General features: G+C 32.7%; 1 protein-coding gene across 1 annotated transcript in view; it reads right to left on the reverse strand.

Annotated features, from left to right (window-relative positions):
* The window catches only part of LOC124363047 (ubiquitin carboxyl-terminal hydrolase 45-like), a 51,406-nt gene that overhangs the window by 15,488 nt on the left and 11,259 nt on the right, over positions 1–24,659 (reverse strand). Inside the window, exons 5-10 of the mRNA XM_046818112.1 lie at positions 22,136–22,251; positions 10,978–11,105; positions 8,406–8,546; positions 6,594–6,839; positions 4,578–4,817; positions 204–402 (exon numbers count right to left, since the gene is read on the reverse strand). Of these exons, the coding sequence (XP_046674068.1) occupies positions 204–402; positions 4,578–4,817; positions 6,594–6,839; positions 8,406–8,546; positions 10,978–11,105; positions 22,136–22,251 (1,070 nt within the window). The remainder of the gene's footprint in view (positions 1–203; positions 403–4,577; positions 4,818–6,593; positions 6,840–8,405; positions 8,547–10,977; positions 11,106–22,135; positions 22,252–24,659) is intronic.

Raw genomic sequence — 24,659 nt, forward strand, 5'->3', positions numbered from 1 at the left:
AGGTGTAATTAGTTGATATGAGAACTAATTACATTCCAAATACCCTTACTTAAATTAGAGGAGTTTTTAACCTTCTTTTGATAAACTACTTTTATCAGTAACATTTAATCAAAGTATTTTTTTTTTATTTTCTGTACATAAAACTAAAGGAGAATACAATTCTTAATAACAAGTTTGTTACATAGTGAGAAAATCTAGTTTACCCTTCTTATCTTCCTCTTCAATGGTGGGCTCTCCTTGACTTTCATCTTTCTTGTGTCCACTCCATTTCCCTTTGCCTCCCCGCCGTGCAGCTTTCCTCTCTTTTTTCATCTGATGCTTGGACATGACCACCTCCACATTCTGCTCCTCCTCCACAGGACTGTTGCAATTCTGTTTCCTCTTGGCTCCTGGTGGCTGAGGCTGAAATAGATGTACGACTCCGTCAAATCTTTAGACTTAATTCATAAACATAACAAAATTTGTGAATATTTTTTACCAATTTCAGCTAATAACTTACTTTTAAATAATGACAAAACCAAATCAGTTCTGTTTAGTCTTAGGCCTGCTACAGATGATATTGAGTTTGATGATTGTGTTAAGTTTTTAGGCGTGTACATTGATTGTAAGCTGTCACGAGCAAAACACATATGGTCTATTTCAGTCAATAATTAGCTATGGTTTGATTTTCTGGGGCAATTCCAGCAACCTTGAAGATATCCTTTTGATACAGAAGAAGGCTGTTTGAATAATTACCACGTTTCACTACCTGGCTAATTTTAAACCATTTTTTATTAATTTAGATATTTTAACTGTTTTTAATCTATATATATTTTATTTATTGATATATATTCATAAAGATATTTTATCGCATAATATAAGGAATGAAATCCATGAAAAATCTACAAGGCACGGTAATCGTCTTAATGTACCCTTCACAAGATTGGAAAAAATTAGATCTAGTCATATACTATAATGTGTATTAGACTATATAATAAGTTACCACTCTCAACCAGGGATTTATCTTTTAGTTTTTTTGACAATAGACAATAGACAGTTTCTTTAAACGTAAGTTACATAGATGGCTAGCTGCTCATCCCTTCTATAGTATCGATGAATTTAAAAAAATGCCAAATTCAGAAATAAATGTGTTGTAAGTCTGTCAAATATGTATGATTTATCTATTTTATTTATTGACAATTTATTTTAGTTTATTTATTTAGTTTAAGATTTTATTTGATATTTATCAATGTTATTTTAATTTAAGAATTAGGGATAGCAAAAATGATGTTTTATATTATCAATGTACACTAGTCTAGTCCTACCTAAGTAGTATAAACATTAACTATGACAAGTTATGATTTGTAACATAAAATGATGACCATGTCGATCGCTATAAGCCTAAAGACAATAAAGGTTTTGATTTGATTCAAAAGGCCTGCTCTCTGAGGTCATGTCTATTATCTATACCAGCAATCTCCAACCTATGGCTAACAGATTTTTTTCCAGCCCGGGGAAAGCTACCATGTTGAAAAAAATTTATTTTATGTTATATTTCCTTTGAAGCATTAATTTTGTACAATTAGCTCATTGTCATTCATACCAGTACTCATCACTCACTTGCCAATTCTTTCCTCAATAACTGTAAAACTAGATATAATCAAGTAGTGATCAACCACTGAGCGATAGATAGTAAGTGGTTAGCACAGACTGTAAGTGTACAGGCTGAAAGCTCGGTGCAGTTATACTCTACCCCGACTGTACCTGAGGCAGAACCAAAATAACTTCGTCGCGTCAGTCTTGTCAGTAACTTTCCAGCATTATTCTCTTTTATATTTCTGTTTTATTGCTCATAACAATAGCTTCTTGTAAAAAAAAAGGAAAGTTGACTTTAAATGCCACGCGTTTAATACACAGTGCTCATAACTATTAATGATCGATAACAGTAATGAATCGTTATTTCTTATTTCCAACAAGACTGTCACTGTTATCAAAGAATTTAATGTCTGTAGTAGACATTATAGAACAAAACACAGGAGCAAGTATTCTAATTTAACATGCAAACTACGAGAGGACAAAATTGCTTCTTTGAAAAATTCGCTTTCAAATCAGAGACAAATTTTTACCAAGCAATCCCAACAAAATGAGGCTGCTGTAAAAGCTAATGCTGGTAAACCTTTTACCGATGGCCAATTGGTGAAGGATTGTGTCTAGGTGAGAGAAATCTGCCCCGATGAACGTTCACTGTTCAATGCTGTTTGTCAGCGAACACTGTAGCGTGCCGTACGAAAGATCTTGGAAATAACGTTGTTGATCAAATGAAATACACATGCAAGGACTTTGAATGATTCTCAATCGCTCTTGATGAATCAACTGATGTCACTGACTCTCACTACAAGTATTTTTATTTGTTCATGGTGCGAACAGTGATTTTAAAATCACAGAAGAGTTGTCTTGACGTTCACTCTATAAAGAGTAGTGTAACCGGAGACAAAACCTTTGCAAAAATAAGTGAAACTATTTCTAATCCTGGGGCTTGACTTCAAATGCATGAGGGGGGTTACCAATTATGGTGAGAAAAATATGTCTGGTACAAAAACTGGAGTAGTTGGAAACATTTGCAATTCTGTTAAAACAGCTGGTGGTGTTCAAAACATGATTTATCATGCATTATCATCCATTAATAAGCATTGAGTGATAAACACCTAGATGTAGCTGAAGTAATGAATGAAGTTGTAAAAACAGTTAACTTCATTAGATCAAGTTCCCTCAAACACCACCAGTTAAAAAATGTTCCTGCTGAAATTGACATACCCCAGATGTTCCCTACCACTGTGAAGGGCCTAAATGGGCTGAAATTTTAAGTGGCAAACAAATACAATCTTCTCACTAAAAAAATTATTGTTATTTTTAAGCTTTACACTTGTTGAAAACTCATGTATTGTTAGGTTTTCCTTAATATTCAATAAAGTACATTTTGTAGTAAATTGAAAATATTGGTTTTGTGTCACCCTGTGTTTTGATTAAGCCTACATGAAAACTCTTTTTACAAAACAAATATTATTTTATAACAAATATAATTATCTTTTAGGGCTCAGCCATGTTTTATAATCACTTAAAGAATTTTAGTCAGCCAACAACAAAGACACATAAAAGGCAATATAGCAACTTAAAAAACTAAGCAAGAAAATCTCAAAAGCCAACACCGAGCTCTTAATTAATTAGAAAAAACTTTGTAGGTGTAGGGAGGGATGCAAGACTTTCTGCCCTAAAATATTGCTGGCCCACCTTTTCATACAAGATTTTCAATGTGTGATTTCAGTAAAAAAGGTTGGAGACCCCTGATCTATACCAAATGTTCATGAATTTACCAACAAACGAGACAAAAAGAGACTGTTCTTTATACCAAAGTTCTAATAAACATTCAAAATGATACATTTCCACTTAGCTCTATATACTTTTTATATATAAATATCTTTACACTGATTGCAATATGAGCCGGAAACACATAAAAATGAAAGTTACTGCAAAATCTTGAAAAATTGTTTTATCCGATTTCAAACTAGCGGTCATTCAAAATATTTGAAACTACATTGAAAATAAATTCAAAATAAGGAAAATAAGAGTGAAAGTAAAAGTTATAGCTTTTAGAATACAAACTGAAACTATCCCTCATCTTTTTTTAACCACGTTATGTGAGAAAGTAAAGAGCATTATGAATTTTCATCCTAAGATACAAAGAAGATACAAATCTTCACTGTGTGCATCAGACAACTGGAGTATTTTTGTCTAAATGTTGGCAGGTATTATGAAAAATTCATATTGGAACCCTGTATTCCACCACCTAGGCTGAATGATGAAAACCATGAACAATTTCCTAAGCATGATCTTCATGTTCGATTAATAACTTGTACTCTTATATACATTGAGACAGGATTTGTGGTTCATGTACATTTGTGGCGCTTTGGTTCACCTAATGTATATGTAAGCATCTTAGAAACATTATGTGCTTGTGTGGTAAGGGGCTGAAAGGATTAGTAGGATGGTCTTCAAGAGGTTTCTAACTAAAAAAATACAAACTTTAATGGACATGTAAAATCAATAGTATACTCGAGACTTGTGGAGAACATTAAAACTCTCCTATTGTGATGGCACTACTAGACATCTAAAGAGTACAGTGGCCAATACGTCAACATATTTGTGTTTGTGGTTGCATAGGTGACATTATAAACATCTATTATAAATCTCTAGAGCCTTACAAAGAGACTTCAAAATCTCTTTAGAGTATTAGTCCTAGATCTGGTGACAACACCGACATATTACATCCTTTTTACCTCTGTATTTAATGTGAAACGTTTAGTGTTGTTCTCAAATTCGCTAACAGAAAAACTTGACCCAATGAATGGTAGTAATTGACAACATGACAGTTTTTTGGTAGTAATTGAAGTGGAGATTTTAATACTAAGTACTCATTAGGTTATAACTGCCAATGTCAATAGAAAATAACCAATAAAAATAAAAATCGTCAATAAAAGAAAATGAGGAAAGAATGATTTAATTAAGTCACACTAGCCTAGATCATCAAAACTATACTGTACCTTATCTTGTGCCACAGGGAGGCTAAGATCCAAGAAGGGTTCATCACGCTTAGAGACATGCCTGCACACCTCACACTGAAGGATGCTGACTAAGGAGCCCTTAAAAATCTGATCAGGCCTAATAGCAATCGTCTCGCACACCTTCTGGTTAAGCTTTTTTCCAAATGTCTTCTTGTCCTCCTCCAGCTCATCTAGATCCTTTTTGTATCCAATGTGATTCAAAATCGCTTTCTGATACCTCTGTTAACATTTTTACACATTAAACTTTGTTACAGAAAATTGTAACATTCAAAGCACTATTAAAAGATCAACACATAAAATTTCAATAGGTTTAAATAACTTTTAATATAAAAACCTCAACTAGCACTTATTCCTGTGAAAATATTTTTATAGCTTGTTTTTTTATGTCTTAAAATAAATTTAAAAACAATATGCTTCCACATCAATTAGCTAGAACATAGAACTTACTCAAATGAATTCAGAATTAATTTATATAAATTCCAAATAACACTTTCAAAAAAATAAAGTGCTATTTGAGATATGTGTTTGTAACAGACAATATTGATTGATTCTGCCGTAGTGAGGAAATAAGACATTTGATTTTGAAAAAGTACTGAAATATTGACTTGTAGAACACATAGTCCTTTTTTTATTAAGCTTTCAAATGTAAATAAACATTTTTTAAGAGATTTTAAAGATTTTAATTTTTTACTCCTTTTGGTAATTTTTTGGATTTCATCCATTACTCATTTTAGCCTATCAAAAGAAGACGTCATATTACGTCCATACTCCTTAACCCTTTCCACTCATGTGTCGGACGCTGTCCGACATTGCTATTTTACCTTTCCACTCGTATGTCGGACGCCATCCGACATTGCAATGACGTCATCTTTACTTCATTTTTAGCCGGCCTACGATGTTTCCGATTGCTGCTGCGATCGCACGGCATTCTCAGGAACTAATAAATGACAGCTGAACTACGATTGGTCGGCTGCTGATTTATTTTGCTTTGTCATTGTAGTCACGTTTCCAAACCATTTTTCAGACGCGTTCGCATTAGTGACTCGATATGTCGTTACCAAGTACATCTTTTCTTTCTGATTCAGAAGTTATTGCTGAATTAGAATGAAGAGGCCAAGAAAATTAAATAAACATACAAAAGCCAACAGTTATCTGTCAGTATAACAAATATATGGGTGGCGTGAACCAAGCAGACCACTATATTGCTTCCTACAAATTTTCCCGTAAATCTCTGAAATGGTGAAGAAATCTTTTTTCTGGCTGTAGGAAGTGACAATAGTAAATAGCTTTCTCTTGTTCAACATGAATAAACAAAACCATGGAGAAAAAACAATTCAACAAAGGAATTTCAGAGAAATCCTCATACTGAACTTGTAGGCCATGTCCGTAACCCTATGAGTTTGAAGCGGGGTCGTCCTTCATCAGTAGAAAAAGAAGAAAGGCTAAACAAACCCCAGCTCATCCAAAAATAAAAATCTAAAGACTGTGCTGTTTGTAGCAATAGAAAGGTGCCAGGAGGAAGAAAGGAAACACTTTACTATTGTAAAACCTGTTCAAAAAAATCCTGGTCTTCATCCTGCAGACTGTATTGAACGATACCGTACCATGCTAAAATATAAAAATTGTTAGTGTAAGTATCAAATTTTATATCTCTATACTATAAATTAGAAATAAAATAAAATTATTGTACAATATAATAATGCATATACTTTATTGACTTCCAGTTTGCTAAAAATGGGTTTTTACTGAAAATGTGCTAAAATAAATACGAGCTAAGGGGGCAGACTGGTGAAAAAAATCCGAGTGGAAAGGGTTAAAGCACAAAAATCAGTACGATTAACCCAACCTGGAGAGAATTAGAGGGCTTAGAGGATTTTGGCTAGCAGGGTCTCAAAACATTTAGAGAACTAAAATATAATTTATAACAGAGTTTTAAAGTATCCAGTTCAATCAGATACCTACGCTATTGATGATCAAATCCAGGATTATACTTACTCTCAAGTCTTCCGTATGCACAGAGTCCAACAGATGTCTCAAGAGCTCATGAGCATCGTGCTGGTCACCTCCCTCAAACTGAGGACAGCGGGACGTCAAAGAATCCAGCAGTCGGCGAGGATTGACAGAAAAGTGACCTTTCATAGAATCCCCCGTCTCCACCCCCGCCACACCTGACACCTCTGTAAGTATCTGGGCGAGATGTTCACTGAGTTCAGATGACTTATGCTTCTCCAACACCCCACTCTGTAAGACAAAGTCAAATAACAGGTTCCAATCTACTACAATATTGGCAACATTTTAAGTTTTCAAACCCCCCTCCCCCCTTATTAAATTAAACATTTAAATTTTTATAAGTTTAACCCTGGAACTGGCCATCATTTTTCCCAAAATGGCAGGCACTTTTTGGTGATTTTGTAAGGGTTTTGTGTTTTAATCACGGCTCATCTATTTTTTAAGATACAAACATTTTAAAAGCATCAATGTCTTTAGAAATAAATGTAGTTTCTAAAAAAAATATTAAATATTGAATCATTTCAATGTATTTTTATTTTTTTACTGATTAACTTAAAAATATTAGTAAAGAATAAATGTTTCTCAAATGTATAGCACCCTCTCAGGTAATATGAAATTTTTTAGAATAATTCTAAAATATACAAAAGTTTGCTTATATATTTGAATTACAAATTACAAAAAAATATTTAGGTAAAAGAAGTTTATTGGTACTTTTGAATAATATATCTATAAAAACTACAAAATCTGAACACAGTTTGTATAGCACTATTGTGTATACCATTGTGACATTTTGGAATCTATTGGATGAACAAATATTTTTTTCTAAGAGATATCTAATATACTATACAGCCGCATGTGAAAATGACTGACTGACTGATATATGTATACAAATTCTAACCTACTTCTAGAAGTGCTGGAAACTTGAAATTTTGCACGCAGGTACCTTTTGCCGTATAACCAACAGAAAAATTCTGAAAACTGGGAATTTTTGATTTTAAACCCCTCAAAAAAATTCACAAAAAACACGCACTTTTTACCCTTGCAGGACTTTTTTGTAAGCCCGATAACGGGTGAACCGTTGGAGCTAGCTCAGATCTGACGGAAAATCGTTAGTCAGGAATGAAGTGAACTACAAAAAAGGTCCAGTGACTTTTTGCTCTATCTCTTGTGGTTAAGCGACAAAACGCTTGAATATTTGAAATTCCAGAGATTCTTTCGCTAAAAATAATGTTTTTGAGCCCGATAGCGGCCGAACCATTGGTCATAGCACAAATTTGATTGACCCATCAAATTAGCAAATTGCGCGATCTACAGAAAAGGTCTTGTAACTTTTTGCCCTATCTCCAGTGGTTTGGCCGAAAAACGTGATTAATATAAACGTGATAATCACATTGAAGTATTAAACAAATTGATTTCAAGTCAATCCTATGACATGTTAGTTTAGTTATTATAATGAACTGCTATATAAGTAACTAGATGCATTTCTTTATATCTAGCATGAAAATAAATAAATAAGTTTGCAGTAACCAGGGATGCAGGAACAAAAGTTACCCGTTTAAAAATGGAAAAAATTACCAAAATATTTGTTCACATAGTTTTTTTTATCAACGTTAATAAACGTAACAAACGTAAATAAGAAAATCAATTTTACCACATGAGTTGGAAAAATTAGGTTCCAACTGCATATTTTTTTGCAGTGAATACGTTTAACGTTATTCAAACTGCATTTAGTTACCAAGACATTGAATCAGGCAGAAAAGCCTTACCACTAGTTAAACAAATTATATTGTTACTCACAATGGTAACGTCATCGAGCTCTAAACTGAATCGTTCTCCGGGCACGTCCATCTCTCGCAACAGCTCAACCAGTCCTGGTGTCTGTGCCAGGCACTGCAGCACCGAGTTGAAAAAACAGGTGTTCCCCAGATTCATCAACCCCTGAAACATTGACTTCGACTTTAGTGTGCGGCCAACAGTCTCAGAGGAAACCAATATGTAAGGACGATAAAAAATTGTTTTTTAAAATAAATTGAATTATTATTTACTACAAACTGTAATACTAGAGTTCCATTGGAAATTAAAATAAACCATCGGTGCTTGGTTAGAAATTACAATTCATGAAGATACATTTTGAAGAATCCAATTTTGTCCTCAGCCCGGTTTGACATTTAGACCAATCTTACCTGTACAACAAAGGGCCAGTCAGTTATGTGCATGAATGGAGAATAACGATTCCACCCATATACAGCCCATATTTATAATACACTCTGAAAGCCATGTAATACATGTACAGGAAAATATCATGAAAGTTTGCTACCCAGTTCATTCCCTCAGTCATAAACAGAAACCAGATTTGCATTGAAAATAAATACTGGCATCAATTTATATAAATTTAACTACCTAATTTATTTTACTTTGTTGCTTAATAAAAGCACATCAAAATTGGTGGAAGAGTTATTTTCAAAACTTTAAACATTGAAGGTACTTAAAAGATAGTCGTTAACAAAGTTTCATCGGCACTTTAGTGATGTCGAACAAAACGTTGATGAATTTATCAATTTAATTCATCAGGATTCAGTAATGTAACATTTGAATGAAATAATTATGAACCAGTTTGGGAATTAACAGTAATAACAGAAAAAGTAAACAATGTGTAAAATTATTAATAAGTTTATAGTAAATTTAATATTAATACATTTTTAATGTAAATAGACAGATGTTTGGACAGGCAGGTGTCTACTGAGCAACAGGACAACAAAAAATGTACTTTATAAGTATTATTAAGCATTTAAACTTTATTCAAATGGTCTTGAAACAATTTAAAGACAGCAGCTTAAGTCATATACCATTACTAGTGGTCAATAAAGAAACATCTGCCTAAATAAAAATCCGGTGATTTAAAATGGCAATATAGGACAGATCCGTTCTTGTATAGGTTAATATACACAACATCTTTTGAGACAAAAAGCTATAAGAATTTGCATAAGAGATTAAATAAATTAATATAATTCAGAATAAACCATATTCTAAATGCAATACTCTCAATATTTAACCCACTTACTGGCCAGAAACCACAACATCCTCATACTGTCCAAAACTCAATATTTAAATTCCCTACTGGCTAAGAACTCAATATTCAACCCCTCTACTGGCCAGGAATTAATATTTAACCCTTCTTCTAGTCAGAAACTCAATATTCAACCCCTCTACTGGCCAGGAATTAATATTTAACCCTTCTACTAGTCAGGAACTCAATATTCAACCCCTCTACTGGCCAGGAATTAATATTTAACCCTTCTACTAGTCAGAAACTCAATATTCAACACTCCTACTGACCAGGAACTTAATATTCAACCCCCCTACTGACCAAGAACCCAATATACTCCTTACTGGCCAAGAACATATTTTAAAATCCTCTAGGTTTACTCTACAGCTCATAACTAGTTGCTGTGCCATTTTCGCTTGTATTGTATATTTAACCATCAAACGAAAAATATGGTACTTTCTAATTAAGTGTTCCCAATGAACTAAACTATTCAAAATAGATATTGAAATTTACGGTAAACTCATCTCTTTAGCAACTTTTAATGTAATTAATTGCATGGTTTGTGCCAGCGACAAATTTGGAAGAACGATTAAAAAATACCATGCTAGACTTTCAAAAATTCTACTGAAAGTAATCTTTGTTTGGAAGAATGAAAGAGCTGCTGTAAAGAGCATCTTTTTTTTAGTACAGAGGTTTTCTTTGGATGTGTAAATAAACTGGTGACCCAACAACTGCACGCATCTTTCTCTATAATGGCCTGTGAATTAAACCTAAAAAAAAGACAAAGAAATCAAAATTAATACATTTTAAAACAGAAGAATATTTATAAATATTCTTCTGTTTTAAAATGTATTAATTTTGATTTCTTTGTCTTTATCTTTTTTAAGTGAAAAAATATTAGCACTTACAAAAAATTACCAAGTGCAAAAGCAGTGGTTGTTGATCAAGTAGTTATATATAACTACTTGATCAACAACCACTGCTTTTGCACTTGGTAATTTTTTGTAAGTGCTAATATTTTTCCCATTTCAATATTCAATTTCAGCATATTTTTTGCAAAAAAATAAGTTTACATTTGCATAAAGTATGTTCATTTTCTAACTGTTTAGAAACATTCTTGCAAAATAGGTATGCAAGCACAGAAATTACTATATGGTCAGATGAAGGGTTAATAGACTATGTAAATGGAAATACTAGCTTACGTATTCCACAACTAATTCAATGCCAAAATGAAATAAAATTACAGTTTATAAATACAAATAGCATCAATAATTTAAATACACCAGTTTGTTGTAGACTGTTGAATACAGAAAGTATACTTACCCTGACCTTAGGCAACTCCATAATAGGTTTGGTATCTTTATTGGGCGAAGCATTTCTAAAAAGTTGTGAAGTGGGCGACTCATTTTTTAAGAAACTAGCAGAATCCATTCCATTGACCATTTTACCATCTGCAACCCACAAATAACAACATCTATAGAAGACTGTTTAGCTGTGTAGTCTGTAAGCAAAAGTTTACAAACCAAAACAATTAAACCTGCCACTTTTGGTCGGACATCGGTTGACTAAAGACGGCTATCCACAATAAGACAGAAATATTTCAAGGATTTAATTCTGTTGGCAATGTTTTGAATCACTGTGAACCAGGACAGCGATATTTCTTAAACAATTCATAAAGAAGAAAACAGTTTTTCTTTTTGTTAACCCTTTTTATAGTGTACAAATCCAGTACTATCTAGACTTTTTTTTACAGGATCAACAATATAAATTATCTGTACTAATGGGGTATTATTCTGTTCATTTTGGAACAAACTGTTTTCTCTTCTTTCAGAAAAAAGATTTTAACTAGGATAAGGTTAGCTGAGAATTTTTTACTTCTAAACTTTTAACAATGAAAAATGTATATTACTTCAGCATATTTTCAAGATTTTGACAATGCAACTGTTCAAATATGTATACAATTGGCAGTAACGGTAACCATGACTATATCACTAAGCTAAGATTTATTGTGGTATTAGCATTATAATTAATTGTTTTAAGTTTGAACATTTAACACGTGTTTTGAAAAACTGCATGATAAGTACAACTGACAATAAGAAATTAACCAACAGCTGTTTTTTTTAGTTTTCATCTGTGTATTCTGGTTATAATTTTCATGTAAAACAGGCATACTATAACTTATTTATGAAACAATAAAATCATAATGTCTTCAGCTCTTTTGGAAGCTGTCCATAAAAGTCTACTGTAGACATTACGGTTCCTTTTGTCTAGTATTCAAGGGTTTATGAAAAAAACACTTCAATTTGTAACAGATTTCCACCCAAAGTTTAATGATTATTAGTCAGAGGATAGAAGTGTTAAATAAGAGTTATGTACACTATGGTATTCAGGGTGTCCACAAATATAGGCTGGAGAAATTCTAGCACATTCAAGGCTTGGATAGTAAACAATTCAAGACTTGGATAGTAAACAATTCAAGGTGTTTTTAAAAGTTGACAAATATTTATATCATTCCAACTGTTGTAAAATAATGCATATTACACAATATCAAATCATCTAAATATGGAAATAAGTTTTATCACCCAATAAAAAGAAGCCTAATTTGAGAATTGATACTGGTATAAACTATAAAGGATTAGTTTCTTTCACACATTAGTGAAAGACTATATAAATCATTTTAAAAAACAATTTAATTTCATAGTGGTTTTGATGATAAAAATTCAAAAAGAATATTGAAAAAGATTATGACTTATTATTGGTATGAACGCTACTAAGTAGCAAAACCAAAAATATTATCAGAAACAAAACATTATAATAAAATATGAAAAAGGTCAAACACAACCAACAATTTCACTTATAGATCTACAATTTTTATTCACGGAGTGATTTCTTAATTAGTTACTTCTACTTTAAGACACTACTTGACAAAATTTTGAGAGAATATAAGTGCAGAGATATCCTTAAATCACTGATAAACTTTATACTCCAAATATGGATAGAGACAAAACTTAAGCAGACTATAGATGTTATTTTTCTTTTAAATCAAAATGGAAAAATCTGTTTTTACCACCTCAAGAAAAAATGTTGTAAGAACCTGAGATTATTTAATAACACTAAACAATTAATTTTATATACATGATGCACAACAGTCAATACACTACAAAAACCATTCAACTTTGTTACAGCTTAGCTAAATCCAAAATTGTCTTGTCAATCACCTCAGTTTCCTTTTTTTACTTATGTTATATTGCACTTATGTTTTTCTTTTTCTGCTTCAATTCTCATACAATTGTTTGATTTCTATGTTTTCTACTGCAGCAAGGGATTAAGCAGTCATTAAATCAGATGTTCTTCCTTATTTCAAAAAAGCGGAAGTAAAGTAGCGGCTTGTTACTTCATTGTTTTCGTTGCTCTAGAATCTCACTACTATATCCATCTGCTGGCTCTGACTAATCTTACAAAGAGATTCATCAAATGATATCCTGGAAGCTGCCTTTGGAAAAACGATGCTAGCCCAATAAAGAATTAAGAATCCAATTTTAGTTCTCTCTAGCTGCATTGTACTCAGTATATCACTTTCTGGAAACATACTTCAAAATGTTTATGTCCTTTGCAGCAGAACTGTTTCACCTAAAGGTTTAGACACACTGTAAGCACCAAATAATCTCAGCTCTACTGGACTGAGAATTCATCAAGTATTTGTCCATTATAGATGGTGTTTTCTACCTTACTCGTGCAACTCTACTGGAGGAAACGCAACCATTTGTTTCGTTTTGAGAATCTAACTCCTAATGCTGCAGACTCTGTCAGAGTAGCTGCTGTAATACAAACATTGGAGATATGCTGAGTACAATGGTGCATTGGTTCAATGTTTTTGTGACTTCATACTTCTTACGAGAGCTTGTCTCCCCACAGTACTAACAGAGATTATCTGCCCAGGACAATATTTGCATGAAGCAGCATACATTTCACCACGGATTTTTCGACCCATGATTTTATTTCAGCATCCGCCAGCTGTCTTGAAAACTAGTCTTGCCATGTTTGGCCATCTCACAAATCACGTTATTATACCTGTAAAACATATAACTTTAAGGTTTACAGAAGGAATGGAAATTCTAATCCGAATTATGACAAAACCTATTCTAAATTCTGATAAACTAGATATATCTAATTTATTCAAAGTAGTACAAATCAAAAGTTCTTAAATTTCAAAATAATTATGCTAATAGGCTAATGAAAATAAGTTTTATATCAATAAAAAACCACACATTTTTAGAATGTCATTCATTTTACCATGATGGGACAATTTTTTTAACCATTTCCATACTTGAATATTAAGACTGTAGAGAAAATATTTAACAGAGATATTTACTATAAACATTGACATTAATGAACATTTAACTTTAAAATTAAAATGAGGGCTATCCAGATATAAAAATGAATCCAGAAAGTAACAGATGTTTTGAAATAAAAAATTAACCAACTGAAATAGGAACATTTCATTATATACATTCAAAAGTTACACTCTTAGGATATTTTTCAAGATAATCTCTGTTCAAATTGAGACATTTATCATAATGTGACACAAGTTTTTAGATTCCAGCTTTGTAGAAATCCGCCTCCTGAGATCTTAACCACAGATTAACACCAGCGTGAAGTTCAGCATCACTATAAAAACACTGCGTTACAAGCCAGAAAAGAGGTGGTAGTCGCTTGGTTCCAGATCTGGACTACAAGGCGGTGATCAAACACTTCCGAATCAGACTTTTCATGAACAACTGGCTGTATGGGGACGTGCATTGTCGTGGAAAAACAAAATTTTTGAACTCAATTTTCACCTAAGCTTGTTCTGTATCACTCACCATAGATTCTGCAATGTTTCACAGTACCTCTCTGTGTTGATTGTTGATCCTCGTTCAAGGATATCAACCAGAATCACACCCTCAGCATCCCAAAAAACAGTTGTCATAATCTTTCTTGCTGACAGAGTTTGGAGACATTTTCTTGGTTTTTTTCGGAAAATGTGTGTGCCCCCATTCCATAGACTGCATTTTTGTTTCACAATTGACATGCTTCACCCATGTTTCATCACCAGTAACACTACGATCAAGAAGTTAGTTACCATGTTTGTAGTATTCATCAAGTAAAGTTAACGATGCAGCAAGTTCCGTAAGGATTTTTGGAACCCGCCTGACACAAAATGTGTGGTATCCAAGCTTTTCCCTACGACAATTTTATGAAGTAAACTTTATGAAATTTGTGGGAAATGTTCAGAGAGTTCAGTCATTGTAAAACAGTGATTTTCACGAACTTTGTCATTGATTTTCAACGTAAAATCTCCAGTCACTAGGCTAGGCCAACCGCTACGACTATCATCATAAACATTGGTGCGGCCATTTTTAAAGTCAATACACCACTGCCTTACTCTGCTTTCACTCATTATTCCATTGCCATAAACTTCACACAGTTGGCGATAGATTTCAATTGGTTTATGGTTTTTTGCCAACAACAACCTTATCACTGAACGTACTTCACAAGTGGCGGTATTTTAAAATTGCAGCACACATTTTAATTAATCACAGTGAGAAAAGTAAAAGAGTTACAGGCCGTGTACGACCACCAGATCACACCAATGTTTTGACACCAAGATGGCAGCTGTAGCCCCGCCTACAGCTGCACCAGTTACAAACGTTTGTTACTTTCTGGATAGCCCTTGTAGTAACATATTGACTTGTTAGGGAAGTTCCTTAGATGCTAAACCCTTCCATCATTCTAGGGAGAAATTATTGAAAGTTATTATCTAAATTAAGCTAAAGTAAAAGAATGTTTTAAATTAATTCTTAACCCTTTCCACTCGTATTTTTTTCACTAGTCTGCCCCCTCAGCTCGTATTTATTTTAGCATATTTTCAGTAAAAACCCATTTTTAGCAAACTGGAAGTCAATAAAGTATATACATTATTATATTGTATAATAATTTTATTTTATTTCTAATTTATATTTTAGAGATATAAAATTTGATAATTACACTAATAAGTTTTATATTTTAGCATGGTATGGTATCGTTCAAAACACTCTGCAGGATGAAGACCAGGATTTTTTGAACAGGTTTTACAATAGTAAAGTGTTTCCTTTCTTCCTCCTGGCACCTTTCTATTGCTACAAACAGCACAGTCTTTAGTTTTTTTTGTTGGATGAGCTGCAAGAAAGTGAGGTTGTTTGTTTAGCCTTTTCTACTGATGAAGGACGACCCCGCTTCAAACTCATAGGGTTACGGACATGGCCTACAAGTTCAGTGATAAGGATTTCTCTGAAATTCCTGTGTTGAATTGTTTTTTCTCCATGGTTTTGTTTATTCGTGTTGAACAAGAGAAAGCTATTTACTATTCCCACTTCCAACATCCAGAAAAATAGCTTTCTCCACTACTTCAGAGATTTACGGGGAAATTTGTAGGAAGCAATATAGTGGTCTGCTTGGTCCAAGCCACCCATATATTTGTTATACTGACAGATAACTGTTGGATTTTGTATGTTTATTTGATTATCCTTGCCTTAATTAAGTAATTCAGCAATAACTTCTGAATCAGAAAGAAAAGAGGTACTTGGTAACGACATATCGAGTCACTAATGCGAACGCGTCTGAAAATTGGTTAGGAAACGTGACTACAATGACAAAGCAAAATAAATCAGCAGCCGACCAATCGTAGTTCAGCTGTAATTTATTAGTTCCTGAGAATGCCGTGCGATCGCAGCACCAATCGGAAACATCGTAGGTCGGCTAAAAATAAAGTAAAGCTGACGTCACTGCAATGTCGGATGGCGTCCGACATACGAGCGGAAAGGGTTAAATTAATCTCTAATTCAAATAACCTAGACCTATGTCAAAGTGAGAAGTGAATACTCAGGACAATGTTAAAAATGTGGCTACATAACAGATAAAGCCCTGAGAAGGCTACTGTTGCTTAGAGTGGATACGAAATGGATAGTCAGAAATTAATTTTAGAACTAATATGACATGCTCCTCCTGAGTGATCATTGATTTACTGATGTGATTAAAGCTGCCAATTGCAAAAATCTACCAGAGAGATCATGAGTTTCCTCCAGTAGTACTAAAGGCCTATGAATTTTTATCTGTTTCCATAAAATAATTAAACTCAAAATGTCACTCACTGTCGAAGAAATAGGAAAAAAAGAAATTGTCTGCTCAATTCAACATGCCTTTTATTGGTATAACCAAGTAATTCTAGGCTAGTACCATTATGGCCAATAAAAAAATTGTGGCCTATATATTTTATACAAATATTTGTGTAATTAATCTGCTAAAAATATTTACAGCAATTCTAGTATAAACCATTTGTCACAAAATATATATAAGTTATGCTAATTAGTTGTTCTATAGAATGTTAAATTTCATTATAATAATGCAAATATTGATTTCAATTCATTTGTTTAAATTTAGTTGACCATAAATACAACTATTCACATTATATTGGTCCATAACTGAATCCAACCTAGTCATTAACATGAACTTAATGAATCAAAAATCAATAAAAGACTCATCTATTCTTGTATATGTACACAAATAAACATAGGCTAACTAAAATCTGAAAATAAAATAAATTGTATGTATTTCGGCCAAGACCTAATGCCAGAGGTATGTACTCACAGAATTAACTGTAACCCTAAAAGTGGCAAATGAACTTGCCTAACATGCATAACTTTCAAAAATATTATCTTAATTCATTTTTACATTTACTGTACTGTATACTTATTTTATAGTGTTTCAAAGAAGTCTACTAAAACAGGGAGAAAAAAGCTTTGTTTGCCAAGTAAAATACTAGATTACAACAAAATGGTAACAAATGGAATAGTCATACAAGCAAAGCTTCAATAGGCAAACATTAGTAACATAAAAAATAACTAACAACATTTGAAACTACACTAATGATAAATAACAAAACATCATTTTCATTCTTATTTTGTAAATACATTCATAATTTGATTCTGTACAACTTTTATGAGGCATTTCCCAACTGTTCACATATTGCTAACAGTTGGCTTACTCTTGAAAATAATCACTGCTGGTGTTGGTTATTAATATTAAGATAATCAATTTAATTCATAGACATTACTTTTAACAATATAATTATTATCTAATAAACTTTAATGTATTTATCAAGGAAAGACTTACCTTTCATAAGTGATATTTTTTCCATAACAAAACAGCAACAATCACGTAACTTGTAAGGTTAAACTGGAATGAATAAACTGACGGGTGATGGATAATGATTAATACTAGTATTAAATAGTGGAACTGCTTCGTTATAACGCTTAACACATTCACTGCGGCCGGCCCCATATGGAGACGGCGGACCTGCGCCGGCGGACAGTACTGGACTAGCACAATATGCGGCCCACAGGTGTCACGCAACAACTGGAACAGTTTAACTAATTTCTTTCTAGTAATAGATAGAAAAGAAACAATGTCGGAACGATTAAAAAATGTTCCCTCCATGAACGTAGTGGACCATACTGCGGAAAGTTCTAGTCCATAAATGGGGGAATTAACATCGCAAAAACGTCAAACAAATTACCAGCGACCATCACCGTGAAGCTGCGACATTAAATATATTCAAGGATTTCTCAAAAATTAAAGCATATTTAACCTTTTCGCCGCGTAAATCGACAATAGTCGACTCACCATTTTTTTCCGTTCGCCGCGAAATCGACTTCAGTCCACGGGCAGCGGAAAAACTTCTCCGTTGGCTGTGTAAGTCGGACTATAGTCCCAAGTGAGTAAACGCCATATTTCACTGCCTTCTGTAAAGTGCTGCAGCCGCGCGCACAAATATTTGAAACTCAACTAGTCCACATGACGATGACGGCAGTTGTTCAGGATCGCGTCTGCTGCTTTTGCCGTGTTTACTAACATTCAACATTGGTTATGTTTGGTTATTTGTTATGAGTTATTGTATTTCATATTGTTTAGTTTTTATTGCTTAATATTTTAATGCAAGTAAGTGTTTTAACATTTAAACATTAAAAGTGTTGTGTTACTGTAGTGAATATCTTACAACAAAAAAGGCTGTGATTGTTAGGTATGTAGGCTAGTCAGGGACAATAGTTTTTACAAATTTCTTGCCTGTTGAGGTTATCCTGTTTAATAATGGAACAAATAACGATGATGAGATTAATGAATATTTGAATCATGGTAATGAGGACTCAGATTTTGAAATAGGTGATAACAATGTAGACTATTCTTCTGAAAGTGATATAGATGATCCATTAGATGGAAATAGCCCTAGAGCATCTAGGCCTAAATCGCAACAAAACAATGCCTTGTGGGATGAAATTCAAATAGGTTCTAACATGTATTAGACAAAATACCTAAATTTACACTTTGTGATACCACCTAAGGGTCAAATTTGAAAACCTAACTCCAACTGAATCATTTCATAAATTCTTTCCTGAAGCAATCTATAAATATGTAGCTGAACAGACAAATATTTATTCTTTACAATGTTGTGATGTCACAACTGACATTCCCAAACGTTCTAGACTACATCAACTAAAAGAAATTGATGAAAGGGACATGAAAGCTTTTGTAGCAACGCAAAATTTCAATGGGACTCATTCATAAGCCAAACGAAGAATCATATTTTCAAGACGGCTTTTAGCTGACAAAAAACTCCGGCATTTTCCAAAATATTTTCTAGAGACCAATATCAACTAATCAAGTCTTTTTTGCATTTCAATGATAATAGCAATCAAGTGTCAAAGGGTAATCCTGGGTATGATCCTCTGTTCAAAAATTAGGCCCTTGATAGATTTTGTTTCTAAAACATATCTAGACAACTATGAGCCTGGAGAAGCACTTTCTATAGATGAAAGTATGATTAAATTTAAAGGTAGGCTATCCTTCAAAACAATATCTCCCAAGCAAGCCATCAACAAAATGGGGAATCAAGGTGTATGGTCGCTCTGTGACTCTTCAAATGGATTTCTGTTAAGATTCAAGGTGTATACTGGGAAAGAAAACCGATAGTAAAGATGAGGGCCTGGGTAGTAGAGTTGTAAAAGATTTGTTACTAGGTTTTGAATCTACTAAACAGAATCATATACATGGACAATTTTCTACTCTAGTGTTGATTTATTCAACGACCTGAGGTTGAGTGGGTTGGGAGCATGTGGTACGGTGAGAGCAAACCGAAAAAATTTGCCTGTACAAATGAAAAATTTGAAGAAAAAGAAAGGTGACTTCCCAAACAACATGGATTAGAGAATCTAAGGATATGATAGCATGTTCCTGGCAAGATACAGGGAAAAGTAAACATGCTCTCTACTGTAGGTGACACTGGAGTAAAATTAATTGAAGTCAGATCAAAGACAGGCAGACGAGAAGTCACAAAGCCCAATATTCAAGTTTACTGTACAACAAAAATATATGGGTGGAGTTAGACTTATTTGACAAGTTTTGTTCTACGTATCCTTACGGCCATAAATCAATGAAATGGTATCACCCCCTATGGCATTTTTGTCAATGAAATTGGATTGATAAATGGCTGCATAGCTTATAATATGCAAAATGGTGTAAGATCTCTAACCCACAAAAATTTTCGAGAACAGGTTATTGACGGGGTTACTAAGCACATGGCAACCTAGAACTGCAATCCGACGGGGGTCGAAAATTGAGCAACCCTCTTGATGACAGGACTATCAGGGAAAAATCCATTTTATCAGCCAATATGGAGATAAAAAACACAAACCTAACTGTGCTGTCTGTAGTATCCTACCATCAAGCTGCACCAAAAAAGGGAAAGGCACGTGTAAAAGAAAGCAAAACATCATATTTTTTGTAAAAACTTGCCAGGATGAGCCCACCCCTGTGCATAGTTCCTTGTTTTGAAGTTTATCACTCTATAAAGATTTATAAGAAAACTTGCAATTGCTAAAAACCAAGAGAATCTTGTAAGGCTATAAGAGATGTTTGCATTATTGGACAAAAGTTTTGCATTTTTATTTTTTATGTTTAGGCCTACTAACTTGTATTTATTGTGACTTATTACTTGAAATGATTAAAAAAGTAAATTGAAGAATGAGTAGTTTTAACTTTGTGTGTAAATAACTGTAAATGTATAAAAGTGAGTGTTGTGAAACATGGACTCCCTGCTACTTCTGCGCCTCGTGCGAATCACCACATTTTCAGCTTTACTGGTAAATTTTATATTATTATGTACAAATTACTTGTTACACAATATCATATATGAGTATATGTACAATTACACTATGATATAAAGTTCATTCAGACTACACATCAACGTATAAAATTTAATTTTTTTTTTTACAAATTTTTTGATAAATTAACTAAAAAACATTTATTATTCATCATAAAAAATTTTTAATTTTGCATTTTTCTTACTAAACCATGTGTATAAACATCTCAAGGAACCAAAATAATAATGTTTAATAATTGTAGAAAAAAATAAAAATTTTTTTTGTCAAAAAATGTAAATCTTGGAACAGTGTTGGTATATTAATTCGCGGCGAAAAGGTTAAGGCGTTTTTCCCATGTCTTAAATTCAAGCACAATTCCCAATCTTCCTAATTTTCAAGGCATGTGGACATCCTGGGTATTTCCATGTTGTTTGCTTTTGTGAAGGCAACCTGTGCCATGTAGTCAGAATTATGAATGGTTTAGATCCTACACTGAGCTGCACAGATGAACTTGTCTACGTACACAGTTAAACACTAGAGACCATCCAATACTGTGTGACCAAAGATCCTCCAAAACAAAGTAACATGTTTGAATACAACACAGACATACAGAAAACTATATACTGCCAGTCCACAGAATAGCTATGTTTGATAGAAAACCATTACATGCATTACATGTAAAGATGTTTAACAACCTTTAAAAGCTAGAAATCCTTTGAACATAAAGAAGATGCTAACGAAATGGTTGCAAGACGAGGCTTTATAACCTATACATACATTCTTTTCTTGAATAAACCATGAAAAAATAATTAACTTATCTTTAATTGTCATTACTTTGATTTTAGCTGACAACGTAACAAATCTTGTTGTTATTTTAAATAAAGAACATTGACTACTGACTACAGCCACTATATAGTATTCTTGTGGTTTTGTCACAAATCTACACACAAAGTTAACATTTCAACTTTAATGTCATTGTCTCAAACATCTGAATCAACAAAATAAAATTTGATTTACCAAATGAGCACAGCAAACAGATGTTGGCTCTTGAAGTGGTTAATAGAGACCCCTAGCTGCTATTACATTATCATTACAATAAGTATAATGTTAGTAACACCATAGTAACGGTGTTAGTTAATAATAATGAAGCAGTGATAAAATTTATAATTTACTATGCAACTAGACTTCAAAATAGCTACGTTCTAACATTTTGCAATCTGAGGGATGTCACATTTGTATAAGCAAAGCTCCAAAGAGTGAATTATTACCTGAAATCTCCATTTCTGGAGGGCCGAAAGGATCGTAATGCTTCTTTAAAATGTCAACACAACTTTGCACATTTTTATTGACATCGTTCGGTAGTTCCTTTTGGCATTTCAAACAACTGCAACAAAATGATTGATTATTAAAAAATTATCTTTATATTTCAATTAGAGACCAGCCGTGACTTCATACATCATGGTAACAACTGTGGGATTAGCAGGAACCTTTACATTGGTGTTGAACTTGTAGTGTCGCCGCCAAACTGTATGTCCTATGCACTGCACCATTAATGTCATTTCTTGTATGGAGTGAAATAATACTCGAATTTACTTTACAATCTACACCGGCGGAGCGGACACATATAACGTGGTGTTACATCGTTGATGGTTGAACAAGGAGAGAAAGAGAAAGGCTCTTGTTATTTGGAGAGGGATGGTGCTTTGATTTGATTGGTTAGTCGGATCGCGTGACTTGCTCCGCCAATGTACGTTTATTGAATAAATCGTATGATCCGTAATGCCAACATAATTTATGAACAGAATATAAATGTCAATAATAAAAAAATAATAATACATATACAATACATTACAGAACTGTTCTCAAAGATCGCTAAAATTTGTAATTGGCTGGCCGTTAGTGAAACGTATAACTAGAGGACTGGAAACATTTCATTACTGTCTACCATCTGTCTATCAGCACGATATAACACGAATGAATTAACCTATAGGTTCGTATGAAGTTTAATTCCTATATGAGCAATATTGACTTCGATGATGGTGCATGTCACTCCATGAGATCTGGCTGAGTGTTAGCAGAAATTTTTACATTGGGTTATGATGGCAAAGACAAAATCACAAAATAAATAAATCTGTAAACAAACTGTGTATAACCATATGACATTTTAACATGTGACATGTTAACACATGTAGCCTAATGAAATGAGCAATATACTTGAAATTTTACATGCAACCTCAGAAAAGTATATTACTTGACATGTTTTGACTACTCTCACCTTATAATAGATAAAAACAATGTATAGGTTTATTTTTAATAATAATAATAATATTTATAGCCATATTAAGTTTTTACACTCATGACAAAGTCAATTTACAACTAGTAGCCAAGTCAAAAAATAAATACAAACTTAAATCATAAAAAAATATTCTTAGTTAAGTTTAACTATTGTTATAAATTAATACGAGATATAGCAAAAAACTCATCACAAAATAAAAAGGATTGTTCAGGAGCCAATTATAAAATCTATTTCAAAACACTTTTTCTGGGAATATATTTATTAAATGACGTAATTTATTTTACATTTTTAGTGAAACAACCTGGAGACTATTAATTGTTTTATCTAGTCTGCAGATGTAGATTGTAGTAAGCCTACTTGCCTTACTCCTAGTATTATAGCTATGATCAGCATAATTAATATTGTCAGGAGTATGCAAAGTATACAAAACTAAGTCATATATGTATAAATTTAAAATAGTAAGAATTTTTAGGTTTATAAATAAAGGTTTACAATGTTTCAAAAAACTAACACCACATTTGATCCTGATAACTTTTTTCTGCAAAATTAATATTTCATCTATTCTGATGCAGTTTCCATAAATTATCAAACCATATCTAAAAATTTATTGGAAATAAGAAAAATAAGAGGATCTAATATAATTTGTTTAAATACAATTAGTAGGACTATTTATTATACTTATAGGTATTCTTAATAACTAGTAGATATTCTTGGAATGTATAAGAGGAACTATTTGGTAGATTTTCCTATTCGCTACTACACGTTCACCTCTCAAACGACCATAGATAATGTGCTTACTAACATTAATGTCATTACCTTGTATATGCCGTAAATACACAAATGTCTCACCATGATGGATTGATCTTGAAGATTTTAAATGTCAGTATAAGTAAAAGTGACAGTAATAAATCTAAATTTTAAAAAATGTAGAAATTTTACTAAAGACATTATGGAAAATGTTTAGTGGTTATTTAAGTGAAGAGAGTTGGATAGATGTTTATAATGCACCTGTGGAGTCTAAATTTGATGTGTTCTTTGTATGTAATATTATAATTTATGTTTCCCTAAGGTTTATAAAATATTGAAAGTGAGTCACAAAGATTAGATTACTAGAGAATTAAAAGAAAAAGCAAACATTTTTAAATTGAGTCAGTTAGCTAGAGTTAATAAGAATAAAAATTTGACTAAACGTTTAAAATTATGTAAAAGTAACTAAAAGAACAAATTAACTACAGCTAAAAAGGAACATTTTGATAAGTCTATGAAGTCTTTGATAATATTTGTAAAACTACATTGAATATTATAAATCAGCAAACTAAAAATAAGCATAATAATATTTAAAATTTTGAAATTAAGTTTAATAATACATTATGTTCTGATCCCCAAACAGTAAGGTGCATTTTCAATGAATTTGTGGATTTATCTATAATACCCAAACTTACTTAACAGACTGGAAAAGATTTTTACTTCATGGAGCCACAATCAATAATGTCTAA

Source organism: Homalodisca vitripennis, chromosome 5, assembly GCF_021130785.1.
Source record: "Homalodisca vitripennis isolate AUS2020 chromosome 5, UT_GWSS_2.1, whole genome shotgun sequence".
NCBI lineage: Eukaryota > Metazoa > Arthropoda > Insecta > Hemiptera > Cicadellidae > Homalodisca > Homalodisca vitripennis.